The following is a 26,073-nucleotide window of genomic DNA, read 5'->3' as shown; positions in this document are numbered from 1 at the left end:
AATGATAAAGAAATAGAGGTATATCCATATAATGGGGTATTATTCAGCCACAAAAAAGAATGAATTACTGATGCATGTTATAACATGGATGAACTTTGAAAACGTCATGCTAAGTAAAAGAAGCCAAACATAAAAGATAATAGATTGTGTGATTCCATTTATATGAGATAGCCAGAATAAGTAAATCCATGAAACAAGGCAAATTAGTGGTTCCTAGGGGCTGCGGAATAATTGATTATGGGAATGAGGCTTTCATTTTGGGGGACAAGAATGTTTTGGAACTAATAAGGTGTTGGGTATACAATATTTGAATGTACTAAACACCACTGAATTGTATACTTTAAAATGTCAGTTTTACCTCAATGAGGAAAAAAAGAAAGAAAAAAAAAAAAGAAAAAGAAAAAAAGATTCTGCCCTGCAATAGAGATCAGATTAAGGGTATAATAAGCTTCCTATTCAATCCTAATGGCCTCAAGGTAGTTTTCCCTTAAATTGAGAGGGAGGCATGAGGGCAAGGAAGGAAAGAAATAGCCAGGCTTCAGAATTTTGTCCAGAAAAGAACTTTACATGTGGCTACAGGCACTTGGAAAGGACTCAGAGCAAAAAAGATTAGAAATCAACTAAGTTTTGAACAGAATTATAAGTAAACCAAAATCTGGTCCTTTGAAAAGACTAAAAAAAAAAACCTTGATTAAAAAATTAAGAGTTTAAGAATGAGAAAATGAAACCAACTATAGGCACAAGATAGACTATAAAAATTATATAAGAATACAACCTCACATGGCATAGAGCATATATATTTTTTAAGATTTTTATTTATTTATTCATGACAGACAGAAAGAGGCAGAGACACAGGCAGAGGGAGAAGCAGGCTCCAAGCAGGGAGCCCGATGTGGGACTCGATCCCGGGTCTGCAGGATCAGGCCCTGGGCTGAAGGTGGCGCTAAACAAGAGCCACCAGGGCTGTCCGACTATACATTTTTTTTTTTAAGATTTTTGTTTAAATTTATGTATTCATAGAGAGACAGAGACACAGGCAGAGGGAGAAGCAGGCTCCACACAGGGAGCCTGACGTGGGACTCGATCCCGGGACCCCAGGATCACACCCTGGGCCAAAGGCAGGCACTAAACCGCTGAGCCACCCAGGGATCCCCTCCAGATGTTTTAAAGATCTATGTTTAAGCAGCAAAATTTAAAACTTTTGGGAAACAGTATAAATATCTTCATAGCCTGGGGAAAGGAAGGAAGGAGTTCTTTTTTTTTAAACATATTTTTATTCTCTTATTCATTATCTATTCAAATATTTGGCAACTGTTTGTCTTTTTTTTTTTTTTAAGAGAGAGTGCTTGCACGCAGAGTTGGGTGGAGGGGCAAAGGGAGAGGGATAAAGAATCTTTTTTTTTTTTTTTTTGAGAGGGAGAAAGAATCTTAAACAGGCTCCAAACCCACTGTGGAGCCTGCCATGAGGTACGATTTTACAATCCTGAGATCATGACCTCAGCTGAAATCAAGAGTTGGATGCTTAACTGACAGAGCCACCCAGGCAACCCCTATTATTTAAACTAAAAGGTAGACATATGGCTTAAAAATCCTACCAACAAAGGGTACCCGGCTGGCTCAGCCAGAAGAGCATGCAACTCTTGATCTCAGGGTCATGAGTTTGAGGCCCATGTTGAGTGTAGAGATTACTTAAATAGATAAATAAACTTAAGCAAAATTATACCAATAAGGCAAACATAAACAACAAAAGCATGGCAAAGAGGACATATTTTTGCTTCTTCTAGTTGAGTACTCCACCTGCCATATTTATAGATAAATAGTGATTGTAACCAGATCTGACTTTTAATCAGAATTACTATCATTAAAATACATTATTATTAATTTTTTTCTTTTCTATTTTTTAAAAAAGATTTTATTTACTTATTCATGAGAGACGCACACACAGAGAGGCAGAGACATAGGCAGAGGGAGAAGCAGGTTCCCTGTGGGAAGCCTGATATGGGTCTCAGTCCTAGGACCTGGGATCATGACCTGAGCCAAAGGCAGATGCTCAACCACTGAGCCACCCAGGTGCCCCTTAATATTTTCCTTAATCAGAGAGAAACAGGGACACCTGGGTGGTTCAGCGGTTGAGCATCTGCCTTTGACTCAGGGCGTGATCCTGGGGTTCTGGGATTGAGTTCCACGTCGGGCTTTCTGCGAGAAGCCTGCTTCTCCCTCTGTCTCTGTACCTCTCATGAATAAATAAATGAAATCTTTAAAAAAAAATTAGAGAGAAACAGGTTTAATCTTCTTATAAAAACAAATTATTTAATATTTTATTTTGTCTGCATCTCATTCCTTTAATTTCTATTTTTCATGTGCTTTATAATATATAATGTTATTGTAGAAGAATATATAATTTAGATATACATATTTAAATTCATTCTCAAGAATGTTTTACAAATAAGTATGCAAGATCAAAAAACTCTATAGATCATTGTCTTAAAAAAAAAAAATCATTGTCTTAGAAATAGTTTTTCAGGGGCACCTGGGTGGCTCAGACAGTTGGGTGTCTGACTTTCTCCGGCTCGGTCATGATCTCAGCACCCTGAAATCAGGCCAGGATCAGGCCCTGTGATCAGCTTGTCCCTCTCTCTGTCTCTCTCCCTGCTCATTCATGCATGTGCTTGCACTGTCAAATAAAAAAATAAATCTAAAAATAAATAAATAATCTAAAAAAAAAACAGTTTTGCAAAAGTGTACCAAGAGACATGAATAAGGGTGTTTAAGGCAATATTGTTCATAATAGTTGAAATCTACATTAATGTTTGTTAAAGGAGAAAAGTACATTGTGTTTATTTAGATAGTAATGATATACTGTCAGAAGTTAAATTGGTAAATTAGATCTAAATGTGCTCAAATTAATACATTTCATAAACTAAATGTTGAACTAAAAACTCAGGTTTTAGTTCATTACATGTACATTATAATGTCACAGATATAAAGCTAAATATGCAAACCAAGAATGTAGATACATATGTACCTATAGATACATACATATCAGAGGAATCAAAGCATGCATACAAATGATTCATATCAAATTCATGATAGTGGTTCTGGTGTGGGAGAATGGGCTTAGGAAAGGTACACAGAAATTTTAATTATATGTTTAATTTATTTCTTTTAAAAACAAAGGCCCTGATAAAATATGGCAAAATATTAGGTTAGATAAAGTAGGCTGATGATTACAGGGGCATTAGGTATATTATTCTGAAAATTTTTTCATGTGCTTGAAGTGAATTTTTTAAAGATTTTTATTTATTTATTCATGAGAGACAGAGAGAGAGAGAGAGAGGGAGAGAGAGAGAGAGGCAGAGACACAGGCAGAGGGAGAAGCAGGCTCCATGCAGGGAGCCTGACGTGGGCCTTGATCCCGGGCTCCTGGATCAGTAAACTGCTGAGCTACCCAGGCTGCCCCGAAATGAATGTTTATAATAAAATAGTTTTGATTCCCAACTATGGCCTCTGATCATGTAGCAAATGCTTCCTTTTAAAAAAATTTTTATTTAAAAAAAATTTATTTAAGTAATCTCTACACCCAGTGTGGGGCTCAAACTCATGACCTGGAGATCAAGAGCCATATGCTCTTCCAACTGAGCCAGCCAGGTGCCCCATACATGCTTCCTAATATAACAGAATGAGGTAATACTGATTGCAGAATTTTATGACTGCCATTTCAAAGTGCTTTGTAAGAATGTAATGCTGTCAGTTCTCCATTGTTTGACTGTTATCCTTTATCCACCTATTGTGACACTTAGCCCACACTTAATACTGCAGTTAATTTATACAAATCTGTCTTCTGCAGTAGATTAAACTGTGGCAAACATCTCATTTTATTCTTTTATTTCTAAAGATGACCAACATAGTATTTTGTACATTATAATGGCCCCTGAAGAACATTTACTAATGAATTTTGAATGAATCTAAATGGCTTGGACAATATTATCTGAGTTCTTGAGTTATAACTTTCATAAAATACAAATACAATCTTAGATAATGATTTACTTTATTAATTCTCCTTTATAGGTTATATAGACGAATGTGACCTTATCTTTTTCCTGCTATAAAAATGATGTAGAGGGTGCTTTGCTCAAATAAATAGTATTAATTTAACTAACACTGAGGGCTTATTTGCTAGGGTTGTAAATAACTACTCATCATTATAACCTTTTTTTAAAAAAATTTTTATTTATTTATCTATTTGACAGAGAGAGAGAGAGAGAGAGAGAAAGTGCACAAGCAGAGGGAGCAGCAGGCAGTGGGAGAGGGAGAAGCAGGCTCTAGGCTGCGCAGGGAGCCCAACATTGGGCTCAATCCCAGGACCACGGGATCATGATCTGAGCCAAAGGCAGTGGCTCAACTAACTGAGCCACTGAGGCACCCCTCATCATTATATTCTTAATTCTTCAGGGGTGCCTTGGTGGATCAGTTGGTCAAATGTCTGCCTTCAGCTCAGGTCATGATCATGGGGTTCTGAGATGGAGCCCCACATTGGGCTCCTTGGGGAGTCTGCTTCTCCCTCTCCCCCTGTATGTGTGGTTTCTCTGTCAAATAAATAAAATCTTTAAAAAATATTCTTAATTCTTCATATAGAGCCTGGCAGACAGCAGATCCTCAAAAGATATTTTTTGAATAAATCAATCAATAAAAGTTGCAGGGATGGCAGAGATAAGAGAGTGATAAACTCAGTCTGGGCAATGAGGAGATGACCCTTGATTTGGGTTTTGATGAGTGAGTAGAAGTTTTTAGGGCAAGGAAAAAGAGAGGGAACAGCATGTATTAAGGTGTAAAATAATGCAACACGTATTTTGGAGACCTACAAATAGTTTGTTATTTTTTGAAATTTATAAATTGCAAGATTGGTCTCTTGGTGATATGACCAGAAATATAGTCAGAAGAAGCTCCTTATGTTAGGGGGGTTGGACTCTACCCTGTGTGGTCAAAGGCACATGATGGGAGGGTTTAAGAAGACTATAGATAGGGGTGGCCGGGTGGCTCCATCAGTTAAGCATCTAACTCTTGATTTTTGGCACAGGTCATTTTCCCAAGGCTGTGAGCTTGTGCCCCAAGTCGGGCTCTGTGCTCAGTTGAGAGTCTGCTTGAGACTTCTCTCCCTCTGCCCTTTCCCCTGCTCTCTTGAATGCACTCTCTCTCTCTAAAAATAAATAAATAAATATTAAAAAATAATGAAGGCTATATATAATACTCACATTTTACTTTATCTTATTAAGTTTTTATTATTGAAGGATAGTTGACATGCAGTGTTATATTAGTTTCAGGTGTACAACATGGTGATATTACAATTGTGTACATTATTTAATACTCACCATAAGTGTAGCCACCACCAATAACCATGAAACCATGAAACATCATTACAATATTATTGACTGTATTCCCTATGCTATACTTTTCATCTCTGTGATTTTTTTCTTTAGAAGGAGGAAGGTGAGAGGGATAGGGCGGGAGAAAATCTTTTTTTTTTTTTAAGGTTTTATTTATTTATTAATGAGAGACACAGAGAGAGAGAGAGAGGCAGAGATACAGGCAGAGGGAGAAGCAGGCTCCATGCAGGAAGCCTGAAGTGGGACTCAATCCCAGGTCTCCAGGATCACGCCCTGGGCTGAAGGCACTAAACCTGTCCAGGGAGAGAGAATCTTAAGCAGATTCTATGCCCAGCATGGGCCTGACTCGGGGCTCCAACTCACAACTCTGATATCATGACGTGAGCCAAAATCAAGAGTCAGATGCTTAATTGACTGAGCTACCTAGGTACCCCTCTGTGATTCATTTTATAAGTGAAAGTTTGTATCTCTTATTCCCTTCACATATTTTAAAAATAATCTTATTAATTAATCAATCAATTAATTAATTAATTTGAGAGAGAGAGAGCGAGCAGGAGTGGAACAGAAGGGGAGGGATAGGGAGAGGGAAAGAATCTCAAGCAGACTCCACACTGAGCGTGAGCCCTATATGGGGCTTGATCTTATGACCCTGAGATCATGATCTGAGCAAAAGCCAAGGTTATAGAATAGCTCTGTCATTTTTTTTTTAAGATTTTTTATTTATTTAACAGAAAGAGAGAGCAGAAGCAGGGAGAACAACAGGAGAGGGAGAAGCAGGCTCCCCCAAGGAGCAAGGAACCTGATGTGGGGCTCAATCCCAGGACCCTGGGATCATGACCTGAGCTGAAGGCAGACGCTTAACCAAATGAGCCACCCAGGCACCCCTCCCTTTCATCTATTTTGCTCATTCTTCCCAAACCCTCCTCTCTGGCAACAACCAGTCTGTTCTTTGTATTTATGAGTCTGTTCTGTTTTGTTTGTTCATTTGTTTTATTTTTTAGATTCCACATATAAGCTATAATATTCAAAAAAGTATGGTATTCGCACAAAAACAGACACATGGATCAATAGAACAGAATAGAGAACCCAGAAATAAACCCACAGTTATATGGTCAATTAATCTACGACAATGGAGGCATGAATATATAATGGGGACAGGACCATTTCCAACAAACTTAGGAAAGTTTATTGCCAAAAGTAGAAAAGGCAACAGCATAGGGACAGGAAACAGATCAGTGGTGGGCTGGGGCCGGGAATGAGGGAAGAGTTAACTGCAAAGGGCATGAGAAAAACTTTAAGATCAAAGAGCTAGGGGTGCCTAGGTGGCTCAGTTGGTTAAGCGTCTGCCTTCAGCTCAGGTCATGATCCCAGGGTCCTGGGATTGAGCCCCACATCAGGTTCCTTGCTCAGTGGGGGAGCCTGCTTCTCCCTCTCCTTCTGTTGTTCTCCCTGCTTGTGCTCTTTCTGTTAAATAAATAAAAAATCTTAAAAAAAATGACAGAGCTATTCTATAACCTGATTGTGATTACACAAGTGTACACAAGTACCACAATTTATCAAAGTCTACAAAGTGGGTGAATATTATTTTATGTAAGTAATATCTTAATAAATTGTTCCTAAAAGTGAAAAAATTAGCAATCTCTATCAAAATACCATCAACTTTTTTCACAGAGCTGAAACAAATAATACTAATTTTTTAAAAAAGATTTTATTTATTCATGAAAGACACAAAGAGAGGCAGAGACACAGGCAGAAGGAGAAGCAGGCTCCCTGTGGGGAGCCCGATGTGGGACTCGATCCCAGAGCCCTGAGATCACTACCTGAGTGAAAGGCAGCCGCTCAACCGCTGAGCCACCCAGACACCCCAAATAATCCTAAAATTTGTATGGAACCAGAAAAGACCCTGAATAGCCAAAGGAATGTTGAAAAAACCAAAACTGGACTTCAAGCTCTATTACAAAGCTGTAATCATCAAGACAGTATGGTACTGGCACAAAAATAGACACATAGATCAAAGCAACAGAAAAGGGAACCCAGAAATGGATCCCCAACTCTATGGTCAACTTATCTTTGACAAAACAGGAAAGAATATCCAATGGGGGAAAAAAAACAGTTTCTTCAACAAATAGTGTTGGCAAAATTGGATAGCCACATGAAGAAGAATGAAACTAGATCATTTCCTTACATCATACACAAAAATACATTAAAAAATAATGAAAGATCTAAATGTGAGACAGGAATCCATCAAAATCCTAGAGGAGACCACAGGCAGCAACCTCTGTGACCTCGGCTGCATCAACTTCTTGCTAGGTATGTCTACAAAGGCAAGGGAACAAAAGGCAGAAATAAATTATTGGGACTTCATCAAGATAAAAAGCTTTTGCACAGCAAAGGAAACAGTCGACAAAACCAAAAGACAACCAACAAAATGGGAGAAGATATTTGCAAATGACAGATCAGATAAAGGGCTAGTATCCAAGATCTATAAAGAATTTATAAAACTCAACATGGAAAGAAAAAATAATCCAATCAAGAAATGGGCAGAAGACATGAACAGACATTTCTCCAAAGAAGACATACAAATGTCCAATAGACACACACATTTTTTTAGCGCTCAACATCACTCAGGGAAATATAAACCAAAACTACACTGAGATACCACCTCACACCAGTCAGAATGGCAAAAGTGAGCAAGTCAGGAAACGACAGATGTTGGTGAGGGTGTGGAGAAGGGGGAAGTCTCCTACACTGTTGGTGGGAATGCAAGCTGGTGCCACCATTCTGGAAAACAGTATGGAGGTTCCTGAAAAAGTTGAAAATAGAGCTACCCTATGACCCAACAATTGCACTACTGGGTATTTAACCCAAAGATACAAACGTAGTGATCCAAAGGGGCACCTGCACCCCAATGTTTATAGCAGCAATGTTCATAATACCCAAACTATGGAGAGAGCCCAGATGTTTGTTGACAGATGAATGGATAGATACACACACACACACACACACACACACACACACACACAGTGGAATACTACGCAGCCATCAAAAATTGGAAATCTTGCCATTGGCAGTGATGTGGATGGAACTAGAAGGTATTCTAGAAAAAAAATCTGTAAAAAATAAAATTTAAAATACCCTAAGGTAATTAACTATTACTGATTGAGAGAATTTTGAATATATACAGAAGTTGACAGAATGGGATAATGAACCCCTTATATATTCAATATCCATTTAAAAAAAAAAGATTTTATTTATTTATTCATGAGACACACAGAGAGGCAGAGACACAGGCAGAGAAAGAAGCAGGCTCCCTACTGGGAGCCTGATTTGGGACCTGATCCCAGGACCCTGGGATCATGACCTGAGCCAAAGGCAGATGCTCAACCACCTAGCACCCGGGTGCCCAAATATCTGGGTTATTATTTATTATTTTTTATTTTTTAAGATTTTATTTATTTATTCACGAGACACACACACACACAGAGGAACAGACACAGGCAGAGGGAGGAGCAGGCTCCATGCAGAGAGCCTGATGTGGGACTCCATCCTGGGTCTCCAGGATCATGCCCTGGGCTGAAGGCGGCACTAAACCTCTGAGACACCGGGGCTGCCCAATATCTGGGTTTTTGAATATTTTATTTATTTGTTTGAGAGAGAGAGAGTGCATGAGCTGGGTGGGGGGACAGAGGGAGAAGGAGGAACAGATTCCCTGTTGAGTAGACAGCCTGACACAGGGCTCAGTCCCAGGACTCCTGGATCATGACCTGAGCTGAAGGCAGACGCTCAACCAACTGATCCACCCAGGCACCTTCAACATCCAGTTTTAACAGTTATCAATTTATGGCCAATTTTGTTTCATTTATACCCCATTCTATTCCTGAATTGTTCTGAAGCTAATCTCAGACATCATATAAATTGACTCAAAATATTTTAATATGTATCTCTAATAAGTAATGACTTTTTCTTATTTTTTTATTTTTTAAATTTTTATTTATTTATGATAGTCACACACACAGAGAGAGAGAGGCAGAGACATAGGCAGACATACTGGGAGCCCGATGTGGGATTCGATGCCGGGTCTCCAGGATTGCGTCCTGGGCCAAAGTCAGGCGCTAAACCGCTGCGCCACCCAGGGATCCCCAGTAATGACTCTTTTTAAAGCATAACCACAATACCATTATCACAGTTAAAAACTAGTAATATTCCTTAATGTCATCTAATATCTAGTCAGAGTTCAAACATCTAATTATCTCACGAAGTTATAAATTTTCATTTTTATAATTTGTTTGAATTAAATTCCAAATAAGGCCCACACATTGCAGTTGGTAACTTTCTCAACCCATTTTTTGGTTAGTTCTCCCTCTTTTTTTTGGTCCTTGAAATTTATTTGTTGATTAACCTGTGTATTTATTAATGTAAGAAATATATGTTATGCAAATAGCCACCTACTACTTTAATGGGTTTTAAAATTTTCATTGTTTTATAATTAAAAAAATACTTTAGTTGCATTCTAATAATTTTTTGATAAAGCCATAGTTTGGCGACATAGGATTATCTCACGGTATCCCTGGAATGCATTTGCTTTTAGCCATTTGTCTCAAGGCTTAGAACACTATTTAGATACCAAGACGAGAGCATCACTTACAGTTGTTTGGAGATAACTGGTTCTATCAGTGTAGATATTCAATCTTTTTTCGCTTTCCAAAATTTCATCAATATTTTGGGACATAATATTTTTTACATCAGTTACTTGACTCTTCAATGTAGATATTGAGCTACCATCTTGATTTTTATTGTATTTCATCTATATAGAAATGAAATATAATATAAATAATATTTTCTATAATTAAAATCTATAATATGTTTTACAAATTGAACAAAAGTATCAAAGGTACATTTCACTTGCTTTTCAGCATAAGGAATCAACTAAGCTTCAGATTGTCCCACCTTAATCTTGCTAAGAAAAGGGAAGAGGTGGACGGGAGAGCAATATTTCAATGTATTCAATCAGTGGTGGAAGTCTTTTTTTTTTAAAATTTAAGTTGTTTATTTATATACATAGATTTTTAAAGAGAAATTTTAGGATCACAATAAAATTGAGTGTAAAGTATAGAGTTCTCACATACCCTTATCCCCTCCACCTCCTTCACCCCCAGATTTCTATCAACATCCCATGCCAGAGTGGTACATTTGCTCCAATGGATGATCCTACATGGACACATCATTACCCAAAGCCCATAGTTTAGAGTTTGGTCAATGTATGACATGTATCCACCAGGATAGTATCATACAGAACAGTTTTACTGGCGTTAAAATCCTTTGTGCTCCATTGATTCATGCACCTAAGCCCTGGCAGCAATTGCTCTTTTTACTGTCACCATAGCTTTGTTTTTTCCAGAATGTCATATAGTTGGAATTAAGTAGCCTTTTTGTATTGGCTTCTTTCACTTAGTGATATGCACTTAAGATTCTCCCATATCTTTTCAGGGCTTGATTGCTCATTTCTTTTTAGTGTTGAATCATAGTTAGTTGTTTGGATGTACCACAAGTTTATCCATTTACCTATGGAAAGACATTTTGGTTGCTTCCATGTTTTGGCAATTATTAATAAAGCTGCTATAATACTTGAATACAGATGTTTGTGTGGACGTAATTTTTCAACTTATGTAAACACCAAGGGTGTGATTGCTGGATTGTATGGTAAGAATATGTTTAGTTTTGTAAGAGACTGCCAAACTGTCTTCCAAAGCGACTGTACCATTATGCATTCCCATCAGCAGTGAGTATGAGTTACTATTTTGCCACCTCCTTGTCAGTATTAGGTGTTGCCAGTGTTTTGAATTTTGGCCCTTCTAATAGGTGTGTAGGAGTATTTTATTGTTGGTTTAATTTGCAATTCCCTAATGATGTATGATGTTGAGTATCTTTTCATGTTTGTTTGCCACTTGTAGATCTTTGGTGAGGCATCTACTCAGGTCACTGGCTCATTTTATAAAGAGACTATTTTTTTTAAAGTAATCTCTACATCCAATATGGGGCTCAAAAGCACAACCCTAAGATCAAGAGTCACATGACCCACCTACTGAGCCAGCCAGGTGCTCCTTTGGCCCAATTTTTAATCAGGTTATCATCTTATTGTTGAGTTTTCAGAGTTCTTTGTGTATTCTGGGTAACAGAGGTCTCTTTTAAAAAAGATTTTATTTATTGGAGAGAGAATGAGCAAGTGAGAGAGAAAGAGTGAGTGAGCAGGAACAGGGGGAGAGGGAGAAGCAGACTCATTGCTGAGCCGGGAGCTCAACACAGGGCTTGATCCCAGGACCCTGGGATCATGACTGGAGCCGAAGGCAGATGTTTAACCAACTGAGCCACCCTGGAGTCCCGATAATGTGTCTTTTGTAAATATTTTTTCCCCAGTCTGTGACTTGTCTTCTCATTCTCTTGACAGTTTTTTGATCCAACCTGACAATCTCTGTCTCTTGACTTAGATCACTAACTTTTAAAGTAATTATTGATATAGTTGATCTAATATCTACCATATTTGTTACTGTTTTCCATTTATTGTTCTTGTCCTTTGTTCCTATTTTTGTCTTCTATTTTATCTGTATTAACAAAAACGATCTCTACAATAGAGCGTTATGTTAAAAAAGTAAGCCGCAATTGCAGAACCATATTAAAATAATAACTTACTGAACACTTAGCATGTGCCAGGTACTGTTTTAAGCACTTCACACATATTAACTCATTTAATTCCCAAACCACTATATAAAGTACTTTTTAAAAAGATATGACTTATTTGAGAGGGAGAGATAGAGAATAGGAGCAGAGGGGAGACGGGGAGAAGCAGACTCCCCACTGAGCAGAGAGCCTGATGTGGGGCTTGATCCCAGAATCCTGGGTTCATGACCTGAGCCAAAGGCAGATGTTCAATTGACTGAGCCACCCAGGTGCCCTTTAAATCCACCTTAAACAGAACTCTGATCTTGCTGGTTATGGGCCCATACAACTTAGAATTGTTCTGCGAGGAGCTCAATGGGTAAATGTAGAAAGAGGAGTTTGCTAGGTGAATTGTGTTCCCCTCAGAAAGATATGTTCAATTCCTAACATCAGATACCTGTGAATGTGACCTTATCTGGAAATAAGGTCTTTGTAGATATAATCAGGTTAAGATGAATGGTTTTAATTTTTCTTTTTGTTCCTTTTTTTCTCTTTCTGTCCTTTTAAAAAATGCTTAGTCTTTTTTAACCTAAAGGAATCATTTGTTTTGCTAAGATAATGTATTCATAGTTCATTGACATTCAGCTTCTATACAACACACACACACACATATATTTAAATCTCTCAAAAGTATTTTTATTTTGTTAACTATTGTGTAAGAAATTCAACAACTTTTATAAAATTTTCTACATATTTAATGCTTACCGGATTAGTTTATAAATGTTAAACAGAAATTTCTTTGATGTCAGATGTGTTAACTGCTTAAAATGTGCATATTTTCTCATGGTAACTAGTTTTCAAGGAGCTATACCACTAATATATTTTGGCTATACTGAATATGCAGAATTCATAAGAAAATGTATGAATTTAATATAAAAGCATCTATCCTTAATTATTTTTCAGACATTGTGGTGTCCTATGGTGACTGCCCAATGCGTCACATCCTTGTCACCCCCCAACCCCCACCCAACCAAGTATGACTTGCTTCCAACTAATTGCAAAGGTGATGGAATGTCACTCCCGTGATCATGTCACATTATATAATACTTAGTAAACTGGAGTAGGGAGATAGATGCCTTCTGCTGGCCTTGAGAAGCAAGTGACCTTCCTGAGAATGGCAAAATGGCAAGGCACTGTTATCAGTTTCTAGGACCTGAGGATGTCCCCTGGCCAACAGCCAGCAAAAAGCTGCAACCCTGGCACAGATCTAGGGAAATGAATTCCGCAACAGGCTCTGAATGAGCCTGGAAGCAGAATCTTCCCCAGATCTTCTGGATGAGAACACAGCCTCGCTGAGGACACTTGCCGTAGTTTTCTGAGACTCTGAGAAAAGAACCTGTTAAGTGGGGCCTAGATTCCTGCCCCATACGAACTATGAGATAAGTGTGTGCTGTTTTAGGCTGTTGATTTGTAGAATTTGTTAGATCTAGAGATAGAAAACTAAAACAGGTATACTTAGAATATTTTATTATGGAAAAGTTCAAACATATACAAATGTAGAATGAACAGTATAATCAATCTCTATGTATCCATCACCTAGTATCAACACATGGTCAATCTTGTTTCACTTGTACTACTGATTACCCCTTCCCCAAATATATTATTTCAAAGCAAATCCCAGACATTACATCATTTTAATCTGTAAATGCTTCAGTTTGTATCTCTAAAAGATATGACCTCAATTTTCTTAAAAATAAGACAACAGGGCAGCCCCAGTGGCGCAGCGGTTTAGCGCTGCCTGGAGCCCAGGGAGTGATCCTGGAGACCCTGGATCGAGTCCCACGTCAGGCTCTTTGTATGATGCCTGCTTCTCCCTCTGCCTGTGTCTCTGCCTCTCTCTCTCTCTCTCTCTCTCTGTGTCTATCATGAATAAATAAATAAAATCTTAAAAAGAAATAAATAAAAAAATAAAAAAATAAGACATTATCACATCTACATAGATTCCTTAATATCATCATTCAGTTTGTGTACAAATTTATTTAAAAAATCCGTTTTTTAAAAAAATATTTGTTTTGTTGATCAGAATCCAAAGTCCACATTTAGTTGATATGTGTAAATCTCTTTTAATCTATGACTTCTCTTTAACTTTCTCCCTGTTGCAATTTATTTGCTGAAGAAATTGGATTATCTCCCTTGTAGATTTTCTTATATTCTGGATTTTGCTGATTGTGTTGCTGTGGGATCATTTAATGTGGTCACTGATCTATTTCCTATAAACTGGTAGATATAAAGGCTTGCTCATATTCAAGTTTGATGTTTTGGGCAAGCATACTTCAGATGTGTGCTGTATACCATTGATTGTGTAATATTAAGAAACATAGTTAATGATCAATCACCCCTTATTGTGAATTTAGGAATAAATGGGTTTAGGTGTTTTGAGCCCATTTAATCTGTTATGAGGTTCCTCATCAGCTTTTCACCTATTTTTTTTTTAAGATTTATTTATTTACTTATTCATGAGAGACACAGACTGAGAGAGAGGGGCAGAGACACAGGCAGAGGGAGAAGCAGGATTCTCATGGGGAGCCTGATGCGGGACTCGATCCTGGATCTCAGGATCATGACCTGAGCCAAGGGCAGGCACACAACCACTGAGCCACCCAGGCATCCCACACCTAATTTTTTTCAGTCATCAATGATGACTGCCTAGATCCATTATTTCATCAGGGATTATAAAATAGTGAAATTTATCACCTCTCCTTTGTTTATGAAAGCTAGAATACTTCTATAAAGACCAAAACAAAAACAAAAACAAAAACAAAAACAAAAAAACAAAAAAAAAAACAAAAAACTTTTCCCTAGTCAATTACTTGTTTTCTTTGAGGTATAGTTCATATAGGAAAGTCAGAAAAAATGGTTGAGTCTTTTATTTATTAGTTTTCGGAATGATGAGGTGGATCTTCAGTATCTTCCAGAGTTGACTGATGAGGGATTATTTGGTCTTTGATAGTATCTTGAAACTCAAGGAATTTAACACATTTGATGTGCTACAATCCACTACAGTTATTACTCTTTTTGATGCTCAAGTTATTCTATTACTGACTAGTGTTAGGCTCTTCAAATTAGCTCCTAAGTCTTTTTTTTTTTTTTTTTTTTTTAGCTCCTAAGTCTTTGGACATGAGCACAGTGAACTTTGAAGCTTCGTTGCTTCTGGTATGACAAAATGCTTCTGGTTTATACATTTCCTGCCCGATTCCTGCAATCAGGCCTGGTTCCTTTTAGTGTAAAATGGTATTTGGAGACAATAATCTAGATGCTAAAGGGGCACATTGCTTCTGGGTTGGTCATTATTTCTAATGGTTTTCAATAGGCTAGAAAACAGATTTTTTTTTAAATTTTTATTTATTTATGATAGTCACAGAGAGAGAGAGAGAGAGAGAGAGGCAGAGACACAGGCAGAGACACAGGCAGAGACACAGGCAGAGGGAGAAGCAGGCTCCATGTACCGGGAGCCCGACGTGGGATTCGATCCCTGGTCTCCAGGATCGCGCCCTGGGCCAAAGGCAGGCGCTAAACCGCTGCGCCACCCAGGGATCCCCAGATTTTTTTTAAAAGAGAAAATACATCATGTGATGTGTTTTCAATGAAAAAATTTTGGGGGCACCTGGCTGGCTCAGTGATGGAGCATGCAACTCTTGATATTGGGGCCATGAGTTTGAGACCCATGTCGAGTGTAGAGATTACTTAAAAATAAAATCTTTTTATTTACAAAGAAAAAACTTTCGATATTCCATTTTCAATTAAAAAATTTCAAAATTTGGTTTTCTTTTAAAAATACTAATTTCTGGGCAGCCCCGGTGGCCCAGAGGTTTAGCACCGCCTTCAGCCTGGGGTGTGATCCTGGAGACCTGGGGTCAAGTCCCACATCAGGCTCCCTGCATGGAGCCTGTTTTTCCCTCTGCCTGTGTCTCTGCCTCTCTCTCTCTCTGTCTGCCATGAATAAATAAATAAAATCTTAAAAAAATACTAATTTTCAATTAAAATTTAGGATAAGGTTTTACTTAATTCTTTGTCTTTATATTTGCAACTCTTGCTGAATATCTTGATTCCTAATGACATTAACTTTATTACTCAAAGTAACATATCTATATAAACCAATTTTAGAATAGCAATAACGATGTGACACTTGAAAAGAAATACTTTAAGATTTATTTTTAGTTCTTTTGTCATTAAGGTATAATCTCACTAGGAATATACAATCAAATTATTGTGTTTTAAAGTTGCTTGAAATAAATTTTTCTGTTTTTAAGCCATCAACTTGATACACAATAAGGTTCTTTTCTTGAGTTTTAGGCATTACTTTTTAAAATTAAAAACATTATTACGGTAAAATATATATAGCAAAATTTATAATTGTAATTGTATAGATTTTTAACTGTATAGTTCAGTGGCATTAAATATATTCACATTGTTGTGCAATTATCACGACCACCATCTCTAGAACTTTTTCCATGTTCCCAGACTGAAACTCTGTACCCATTAAATACTAATTCCTCTTCATCCCTTTCCCCCAGGCTCTGGCAACAATCATTCTACTTTTTGTCTCTATAAATCTCACTACGTTAGGTATTTCATATAAGTAGAATCACATAGTATTTGTCCTCTTATGATTGTCTTATTTCACTCTAGGGACTATTTTTAAATATTTAATGTAATAGGGGATCCCAGTGGCTCAGTGGTTTGGCGCCTGCCTTTGGCCCAGGGCGTGATCTTGGGAGTCCCAGGATCAAGTCCCACATCAGGCTCCCTGCGTGGAGCCTGCTTCTCCCTCTGCCTGTGTCTCTGCCTCTCTCTCTCTGTGTCTCTCATGAATAAATAAAATCTTTAAAAAATATATTTAATGTAATAGTATTTTATGATTATATAAAATACTTACATGGTTCCAAAGTCAAATCTGCAAAACAAGTTTCATTCAGGGAGGCCTAGTTTCTATTCCTGTACCCCATCCCTACATAGGCAATGATTAAAATATTTTTGGTTTATCCTTTTTTTGACCCCTCTCTCTCTCTCTCTCTTTTTTTTTTTACTGTAACAAACAAATACATATATTTGTATTTATTCCCTCTTTCTTAAATGGTTGCAAATAAGAATGGTAAGCAAATAATAGTATGCCATACATACTTTCTCTATCTTGTTTTATTCACTGATCAATATATTGAGGATATCATTCTTTACCATTATATAAAGGTAGAAGTTCTCAGTTCTCACTCATTTTTATAGCTCTTATCTCCTAACTCCAAACTATTTTCTCAGCTGTAATATAATGCTGAGGAGTACAGTTGGAGGTTACATACCATATACTTTCCTAATACTTGTTGAAAATCTGCAGCAACGGCATTTGAAGGAGAAAAATGTTCTTGCGACATCAAAGGATTTCTCAGAAAAGTATCACTAACCTGGGGACATTAATAGAAATATTTAACCTACATAGATAATTTCAACTGGAGAATTACAGAGCAAATGCTTATTTGAAGCAAAGTCTGGCAGAAATGTGAAATAAAAGAATATTCCATTTCCACACTATTTCTAGCTTTTCGGTGGCAGGGTGTCCTTTCTAATCAAAGGTGCAGTATTTATGAAAACTGTGCCTTCCCAGTCTTCTCCACTGCTGTAGTACAGATCACAACCTCATACAGAGAGACCACAGATACCACTTTGAGTCTTTCGTATGCCTGAGGGCTTGAGGGGAAGAGCAGATGCTCACCTCTGGCAGACAAAGAAAGATGGGATTCCATGATATTTTCTAAAATAAGTGTTTCTCATTTTGCCCTCCTGCTCCTCCCCTCAAAATCCATTCAGTGATAATGAAACAATCCCAACTAAATGTCATGATACTATCTTTCAAAGGCTTATGGTTGTTATAGGACGTTTCAAAGTCTCAAGAAGGAATTCTTGCAGTTGTTTGTACTCAATGTTGTATTCCCCAGAAACAGTGGTAAAATTTATGTGGTTGGCAGTTTGGTATCATCTGGTTTTGGAAAGATGGTAAAGTTGGGATGTTTTCTCATAATAGCAGAGGGAGAAAAAAATTAGAGGATAGTCACTTAAATTGCTAACAGTGTTTACCATCTAGACTCTAGCAATTATCAAGGTGTATCTGAAGAGTGAATTACAATATTAGTCCTTATAATCCTTGATTCTATATCTGGTTACAGTTTGAGTTTTGTTAAAGCAAGACAGTTCACTAACAAGATATATGCATGATTCATGAATATGACTGGAGAATAACTGTTAGTAACTATGTAGCATTGCTGACTAATTTTTCCATTAGTGATTTTTATTTATTTATTTGTTATTTATTCTAAAAAATATTTATTTAGAGAGGGAGAGAGAGCAAGAGCGAGAGCGAACATGCACAAATGGGAAAAAGGCAGAAAGAGAATCCCAAGCAGACTCCCTGCTGGGTGGGGAGCTTGATATAGGGATCCCATGATCCTGCGATCATGACCTGCCAAAATCGAGAGTTGGATGCTTAACCAACTGAGACACCCAGGCGCCCCATTTGTAAATTAAATATGCATGCTATTGAAAAGATATATTAAGTGTTAGTAAAATTTAATTTTTCTTATTTTTAAAGAATAAAATAAATACAAAGAGAGAGTCTAATAGATCTGTAAGGTAGTCTTTTGCAGACGTTGCTTTAGGGTCGGGAGAAGTGTGGAAACGGCAGATGAAGAATAGGTGTAAGAAATCTCCGAAGGTCAAAAAAAAGGAGAAATCTCTGAAGGTCATTAATAGCTCTCTTTTATAGACAAATAAGTGATCTGCTTTTGGTTAGTGACACTATTACTAACATACTATAAAACAAAGACCTCATACTTTCAATAATTGAAAAAGTCCTTAAAGTAGTATAAGAAATTACTTACATTTGTAAGAAATGCAGATGGTGTTATGGTATCCAAGGCATTGTCTGTAGCACATAGGTAAGTGATTCCATCAATAAAGAGAGTATGATAGACAAAGCTTGAAAAGAATACATTCATTTACATGATAACATTGGAGAAATTAAATACCCTCGCAGAGAATCTAATTTTATTTTCAAGCTCTCAGCAGTAGTGTACAAGCTATATAACTTTTTATAATGAGAATTAGAAAATCTTTCATACATGTGAGAAATTATGTTAAATAAAAACTATAAAATTAGAATATATATTTAAAATTTCATCAATAAAAATGAAATTCAATGGAGAGAAAAGCCTATCCATCTATTTATCTATCTATATTTAAAATGGCTTTGATAGATATCTCTCATTACAAGACTGAATCAAGATTCTCATCAAATAAGAATGCCTTGAGTGGCTCAGCGGTTGAACATCTGCCTTTGACCCGGGGCATGATCCTGGGGTCCCAGGATCGAGTCCCACATTGAGCTCCTGCAGAGAGCCTGCTTCTCCCTCTGCCTATGTCTCTGCCTCTCTCTCTCATGAATAAACAAATAAAATCTTAAAAAAAAAGATTCTCATCAAATAGAAAATACTATATTCATTGATTTTTACTATCCCTGTATCTTTAGGTAGACATATTTAATTTTGGTACTTCTTGGCTTTCTATTATGATAGATTAGAATTTAAAAGTTATGAACTGCCAATACTAAATATTCTGAGGAACAGGATTAATTGGGGAGGGGGAAATTAAAGTCCTCTACAGTATGTGAAAGTGTATCTTATCTGACCTTTTATGCCTTCTCAGGGTCACATATTAGAAAGCTAGAAAACTCTTGGAAAGTGCCTTCATCTTTACTGCTCAACAATCCAGAAAATTTAAAAATCTGGCAACAAAAATAGTTGCTTGGTGCCTAGACTTTTAATCTAGTCTTTCTGAACACTATATATCCAAATGGTTAGTGGGTGACAGACTTGGTCAAACGCTAAACTGGATATACACAAAATGACAAAGCTCAGAAACAGGGAGAAAAGATAATCCCAAAGGCAGAAAATTTAAAGTATGTGCCTGCCCTTTTAGTGTAAATCCTTCATATCATATCATGAATACAATATGCTACAAATATTTATATTTTTTAAGATTTTATTTATTATTACCACTGAGCCACCCAGGTGTCCCTACAAATATTTTTAATGATGATATTGATTCATACACATACTCTCCACTTGGAAAATATTTTTATTTCTTTTTTTTTAAGATTTTCATTTATTTATTCATGAGAGACAGACAGACAGACAGAGAGAGAGAGAGAGAGAGAGAGAGAGGCAGAGACACAGGCAGACGGAGAAACAGGCTCCATGCAGGGAGCCCAACGTGGGACTCGATCCCAGGTCTCCAGGATCAGGTACCGGGCTGAAGGTGGTGCTAAACCGCTGAGCCACCAGGGCTGCCCAATATTTTTATTTCCAAATTGGGAGGAATGTTTGTTGAAAACGAGTTGCTAATTCTATCATCTCTCTAAAAGTTATATATGTGATTTGAAGTAAATTGATATTGGGTGTGAGGGAAGAGATATTTTACATTTATGCTTAGTATGTTATTAGTGAGTAACATTCAGAAACCACCTTTAAAAATGAAAAACAAAAACAAAAACAAAAACAAACCCACAAATACCTGATGTCCAGGATACACCATAACTAACAAAAGCAAGAGGAGGAAAAGTGTGTATGATGTATTACCACTTGTCTATCATTCTCATATACTCCCTGAAGGGAAATACACATATATGCATGTGTCCCTTATAGAAAATAAAAGAAAAAAAAATAAAAGAAAAAGAAAATGACAAACTGAAAACTTTGTTAAAATGGTTATCTGTCTAGGATAACCTGTCTAGGGGGAAGAGAGAACAGTGTGGAGAGGAAAGGAACGAAAATTAGACTTCTTAAAGAAAACCTGTTTTCTTAATTTGACTTTGGAGCCACATGCATGTTTTGCATAATTATAAAATGCTATTAATCAAATTTTAAGAGAGAAATCCTTAAAAAAAAAAACCACAATTACAAAAATGAACCTAACTTTGTATGGAATAACCCAGACAGGAGATGATGATGGTGTGGTTCCTATAGTAGTACTAGAGGCAGTCGGATTCTGGATATATTTGGAAGGGAAGGGCAACACGATTTGTTAATGGATTGGGTTTATTTTTTTTTTTTTATTTTTTATTTTTATTTATTTATGATAGTCACACAGAGAGAGAGAGAGAGAGGCAGAGACACAGGCAGAGGGAGAAGCAGGCTCCATGCACCGGGAGCCCGATGTGGGATTCGATCCCGGGTCTCCAGGATCGCGCCCTGGGCCAAAAGCAGGCGCTAAACCACTGCGCCACCCAGGGATCCCCTTTTTTTTTTATTTATTTATGATAGTCACACAGAGAGAGAGAGAGAGAGGCAGAGACACAGGCAGAGGGAGAAGCAGGCTCCATGCACCGGGAGCCCGATGTGGGATTCGATCCCGGGAATGGATTGGGTTTAGATGTCAAGGAGACAAAAGTCAAGGATCATAAAGGTTTCAGGAAAAAAAAAAAAAGGTTTCAGGCCTGAGGAACTGGAAAAGTGGTATGTGGAAGACTGTAGGAGAAGGCTTGGTTTTGGACAGGAGTTTGAGATGCCCATCAGACATCCAAAAGAGATGCAGAATAGGCAGTTGGATATATGAAGCAGGAGTTCAGGAAGAGGTCTTCAAATGATTCAATTAGAATGCACAATATAGGCAAGCAAATAGTAGATGGGAAAAGCATCTCTTTTTGAAATCATGCTGGCTAATAAGAGGGAACAAACTAGAATATCACCATTTTGCACTCCCCAATAAATGAATGGCTCTATGGTGCAGGCAAGGAATACCACTGGCTCTTAGCATGTCAAAAGGAGATATAAGCAGACACATGTACCATCTGATGGAAAAAAAACACCCAGAGTCTTGCCGAAGGGATCCAGCCTGTGGATCCAGCTGCTTAAAACATTGTGAAATGCATTCTGAATATGCAATCAGTGAAACCAGAATGTGGGAAACTCTACACTCTACAGGATCTTCAATGATGAACTGTAAGGAAAGGAAAAGGATGCAGGGAGGAAATATAGATTAAAGAGATAAAAAAAAAAACTGGGTAGGATTAGGCTCTTGTGTCTGAGGTTGCATATTTAGGTGCTGAGGCAGTGAAGACCCAGGGTAAGTCACTACTATAGGGGTTGGAATGGTGGTTGATTTGGGGGAAAGGAAGGAAGCTGTGGATGGGACAGGATGCACGGTGGGGAGTTTTGGGGATGGCTGGCAGTATTCCATATTTTTGCCATAGGTGGTAGCTGCAGTTGGTGGGGAGGTTCCCTTTTAAAGCTTAATAAGGCTGTATTTTCTCTTGATGTAGTTTTTATATTTTGTTTTATTCTACAATATAAAGCTTAAAACAAACTTTTTTTTTTTTTAAAGATTTTATTTATTTATTCATGAGAGACACAGAGAGAGAGAGGCAGAGACACAGGCAGAGGGAGAAGCAGGCTCCATGCAGGAAGCCTGATGTGGGACTTGATCCAGGGTCTCCAGGATCACGCCCTGGGTTGCAGGCGGCGCTAAACGGCTGCGCCACTGGGGCTGCCCAAAACAAACTTACTCTTAAAAAAACAATGATGAGTCTAAAAGTAATAGATGCTCTTATTTCCCACCTCTTCTTTTACTAGCAAAATGTTGTCAAGACTGGGTTAGACCATACTATGTAATGTCCAAAGTATAGCTTAGAATGGTCTTATTAAAGATTTTTCAAATGGAAGTTTTCTTTTTTATTAATGAAATATTTTGGGTATACTAAAAAAGAGTGGAGAATAAGATAACAAGAATACCTTAGACCCACCATCTGGTTAAAATCTTACAGATACAATTAATGTTGTATGTATACTCTTCCCCAACTCCATTTTTCTCCCTTCCCATTGCAGAGGTAACCACTATGCTGAATTTGGTATTAATCACTCTCATTTGATCTTACACTTTTATATACAGAAGTTTTCCGTTCTGAGGGTTCAATTGAGAGCACGTGCAACTAATGTTGCACGTCATTATTATTGTTAAAAAGCAGACTTAAAAAAAAAAAAAAAGCAGACTTTTATAAGAATATATCTTACCAGGACACCTGGGTGGCTCAGTGGTTAAGTGTCTGCCTTTGGCTCAGGGTGTGATCCCGGAGTCCCAGGATCAAGTCCCACATCAGGCTTCCTGCATGGAGCCTGCTTCTCTCTCTGCCAAGGTCTCTTTCTTTCTCTCTGTGTGTCTTTCATAAATAAATAAAATCTTAAAAAAAATAAGAATATACCTTACCTTCCCATCTGAATTATGGTCTTCTGTTCAGCTCTAAGAAGCACTAGTCTAAGCACTGTTGCTGCTGCTTCCTAAAAATAAATTATCAGCATTTATTTTGTGTAACATTGTAATATCTTTAATTTTTCCTCTCCCTAAATTTACTAATGGTCTGATTGGTTTATTAAAGAACAAGTGTTCACTAGAACTAATGGGTAGTCAGAATGTGTGGTAAGAGGCAAGTTATGAAATATTCATTTGAATCTGAAGGAAAATATTAAAATTATACAAATATACATATACTTCTGTGTATACTTATAATACGCAAATACAGGTTGCACTAATCAATCTTAGAGTCACATCTTACACATGGCTTTAAGGCTAGGAAGCAGTATTAATCAAATATCTTTTCAGTGACTAGAAACATCCTAAAAATGTTAATGGATTAAAAGTATTAAAAAAAAAAGGTATTCAGCCCTTGGGGCACCTGAGCGGCTCATGGTTAAGTGTCTAACTCTTGATTTTGGCTCAGATCATGATCTCAGGGTCATGAGATTGAAGCTTGTGTTGGGGGGTGGGAAGGTGGGGTGGTCCATGCTTAGCAGGGAGTCTGCTTGAGATTCTCTCCTTCTCTTTTTGTCCCCAACTGTACTTTCTCTCCCTCTCTAAAATCAATCAATCAATCTTAAAAAAAGTATTCAACTCTTATTCTCTGAATATCCCAAGCATTTATCTTTCTTTCTTCCTTCCTTTCCTTTTCCTTTTTTTCTTGCTTCCTTCCTTTCCTTTTTTTTCTTTCTTTTTCCTTTTCTCTTTTTTCTTTCTTCCTCTCTTCCTTCCTCCTTTTCTTCCCTTCCCCCCTTTTTACTCTCTCTCTTTTCCTTTCTTTGCATTCTTCTTTCTTTAGTTTGATTAAGATAAAAATTTTTATTCAGTATTATTCACTGATTTCTTTCTATGAAACAGAATTGTCAAGATCTCTTATATCTGTATCTTGTCAGGCTCATTCTCTGGGGGGAAAATGTGCGAGATGTCAACGATTATCGATAATATCTTAAATATAGTTAATTGTAGGGAGTCCTATTAATTTACTTTAGAAGTATGAAAGGAACCTGAAAGTTACCTAGGAAGACTTGAATAGTCACATTCCTTTTTTTTTTTTTTTTTTTTAAAGATTTATTTATTTGACAGTGAGAGAGAGAGAGAGTGAGAGAAAGAGAGAGAGAGAGAGTGAGCACACACGTATGGGCAGGCATGGGGTGGGTGGAGAGGCAGAGGGAGAGAATCTCAAGCAGATGCCCTGCTGAGCTCAGAGCATGGGGGTGGGGGTGTGGGGGTGTTGATCTCACAACTTATGAGATGATGTCCCTCTCCCTCCTTCATTTGAGAAAGAGAGAAAGCACACAAGTGGATAGGGGCAGAGGGAGAAGGAGAAAGAATCAAAAGCAGACTGTATTGGGTGTGGAACATGACACCGGGGTTGATCTCATAACTGAGAGCTCATGACCTGGGCTAAAAACAAGAGTCAGATGCTTAATCAACTGAGTCACACAAGCACCCTAAATAGGCACATTCCTAATTCACTTTTCCATTTCCACAAAATAACACTTGAAATAAAAGCTTTTGAGTAAAACTTATTAATAGGAGAAAGTAAAACTTGAAATTCTTGTATTGCCTGAAAAATCCAGGGAAAGATTTCCTAAGAAACACAAAAATAAAGGGAATACATAAACTTTCAATTACTGTATTATCACCACTGAAACATATTCCCCTAGCTTTCACCAAGTGTCCCTTTTAGATTATATACACAATGAAATCATAGCAAAATTTGAAACAAAGTGAATGGCAACATGAAGCAGTGAAACGAATGGCAAACTAGGCTCTAGTTCTATTTCTGGAATTAATGTGTTGCACATCTTAAGAAAGTGACTTGTCGGGATCTCTGGGTGGCTCAGCGGTTTAGTGCTTGCCTTCGGCCCAGGGCGTGATCCTGGAGACCGGGATCAAGTCCTACATCGGCTCCCTGCATGGAGCCTGCTTCTCCCTTTGCCTGTGTCTCTGCCTCTCTCTCTTTCTCTGTGTCTCTCATGAATAAATAAGTAAAATCTAAAAAAAAAACCAAACCCCCCCCCCCCCCCAAAAAAAAAACAAGTGACTTGTCTGGGTCTGTTTTGTATGAAGAATGTAAGGATTGGGCAAGATGCTCTCTAGGGTCCTGTCCAGCTCTAGGACCCTATAATAGCAGTGGATTTGATTTCATGAATACGCTTTGGTAGATACTAATATTTTTCTAATGAATATAAAATATCTGTGACATTAATACTTAGCCCAGAGGAAAGACATGATAGCCTGGGTGGCTCAGTCAGTTAAGTGTCTGCCTTTGGCTCACTTCATGATCTTGGGGTCCTGGGATGGTGTCTGCATTGGGCTCCCTGCTCAGCACGGAGTCTGCTTCTCCCTCTCCTTCTGCTTCTCTGCATGCTTGTGCTTTCTCTCTCTGTCTCAAATAAATAAAAATCTAAGAAAAACCCCAAACTGTTCCTTAAAGCTCCTTGTCATTCTTTTACTTCTCACTGGTCAGCTTCTGCACAGCAGTTTTACCAAACCTTTAGTCCTTTCCTCCAACTGCATACTGCTCCAGGTCCTTCTACTTTCTTACTTCCCTGCATGCTTCAGAAAGAAAGGCCACTGGGCTTGTGAGCTGCTTCAGCTTTCTGTTTTTCTCCCTTCTTAACCGTTTGTTGACAATCTA

The 26,073-nt window shown here is 37.6% G+C and overlaps 1 protein-coding gene across 11 annotated transcripts in view; it reads right to left on the bottom strand.

The window, feature by feature from the left end:
- Positions 1-26,073, bottom strand: part of LOC112646486 (uncharacterized) — a 264,641-nt gene that overhangs the window by 234,807 nt on the left and 3,761 nt on the right. For 7 of the 11 annotated variants that reach the window (XM_049105001.1, XM_049105000.1, XM_025426517.3 and 4 more), the window contains exons 2-5: positions 23,343-23,413; positions 18,965-19,061; positions 17,393-17,494; positions 10,030-10,188 (exon numbers count right to left, since the gene is read on the bottom strand). In XM_049105001.1, coding sequence (XP_048960958.1) covers positions 10,030-10,188; positions 17,393-17,494; positions 18,965-19,061; positions 23,343-23,413 — 429 coding nt within the window. The remainder of the gene's footprint in view (positions 1-10,029; positions 10,189-17,392; positions 17,495-18,964; positions 19,062-23,342; positions 23,414-26,073) is intronic. The other 4 variants (XM_049105003.1, XM_049105004.1, XM_035709757.2 and 1 more) reach the window with 3 other exon arrangements.

The sequence above is a fragment of the Canis lupus genome, chromosome 32, assembly GCF_003254725.2.
Source record: "Canis lupus dingo isolate Sandy chromosome 32, ASM325472v2, whole genome shotgun sequence".
NCBI classification, from domain to species: Eukaryota; Metazoa; Chordata; class Mammalia; order Carnivora; family Canidae; genus Canis; species Canis lupus.
The sequence above is the reverse complement of the archived record's forward strand: the minus strand, read 5'-3'. Positions and strand labels throughout refer to the sequence as shown.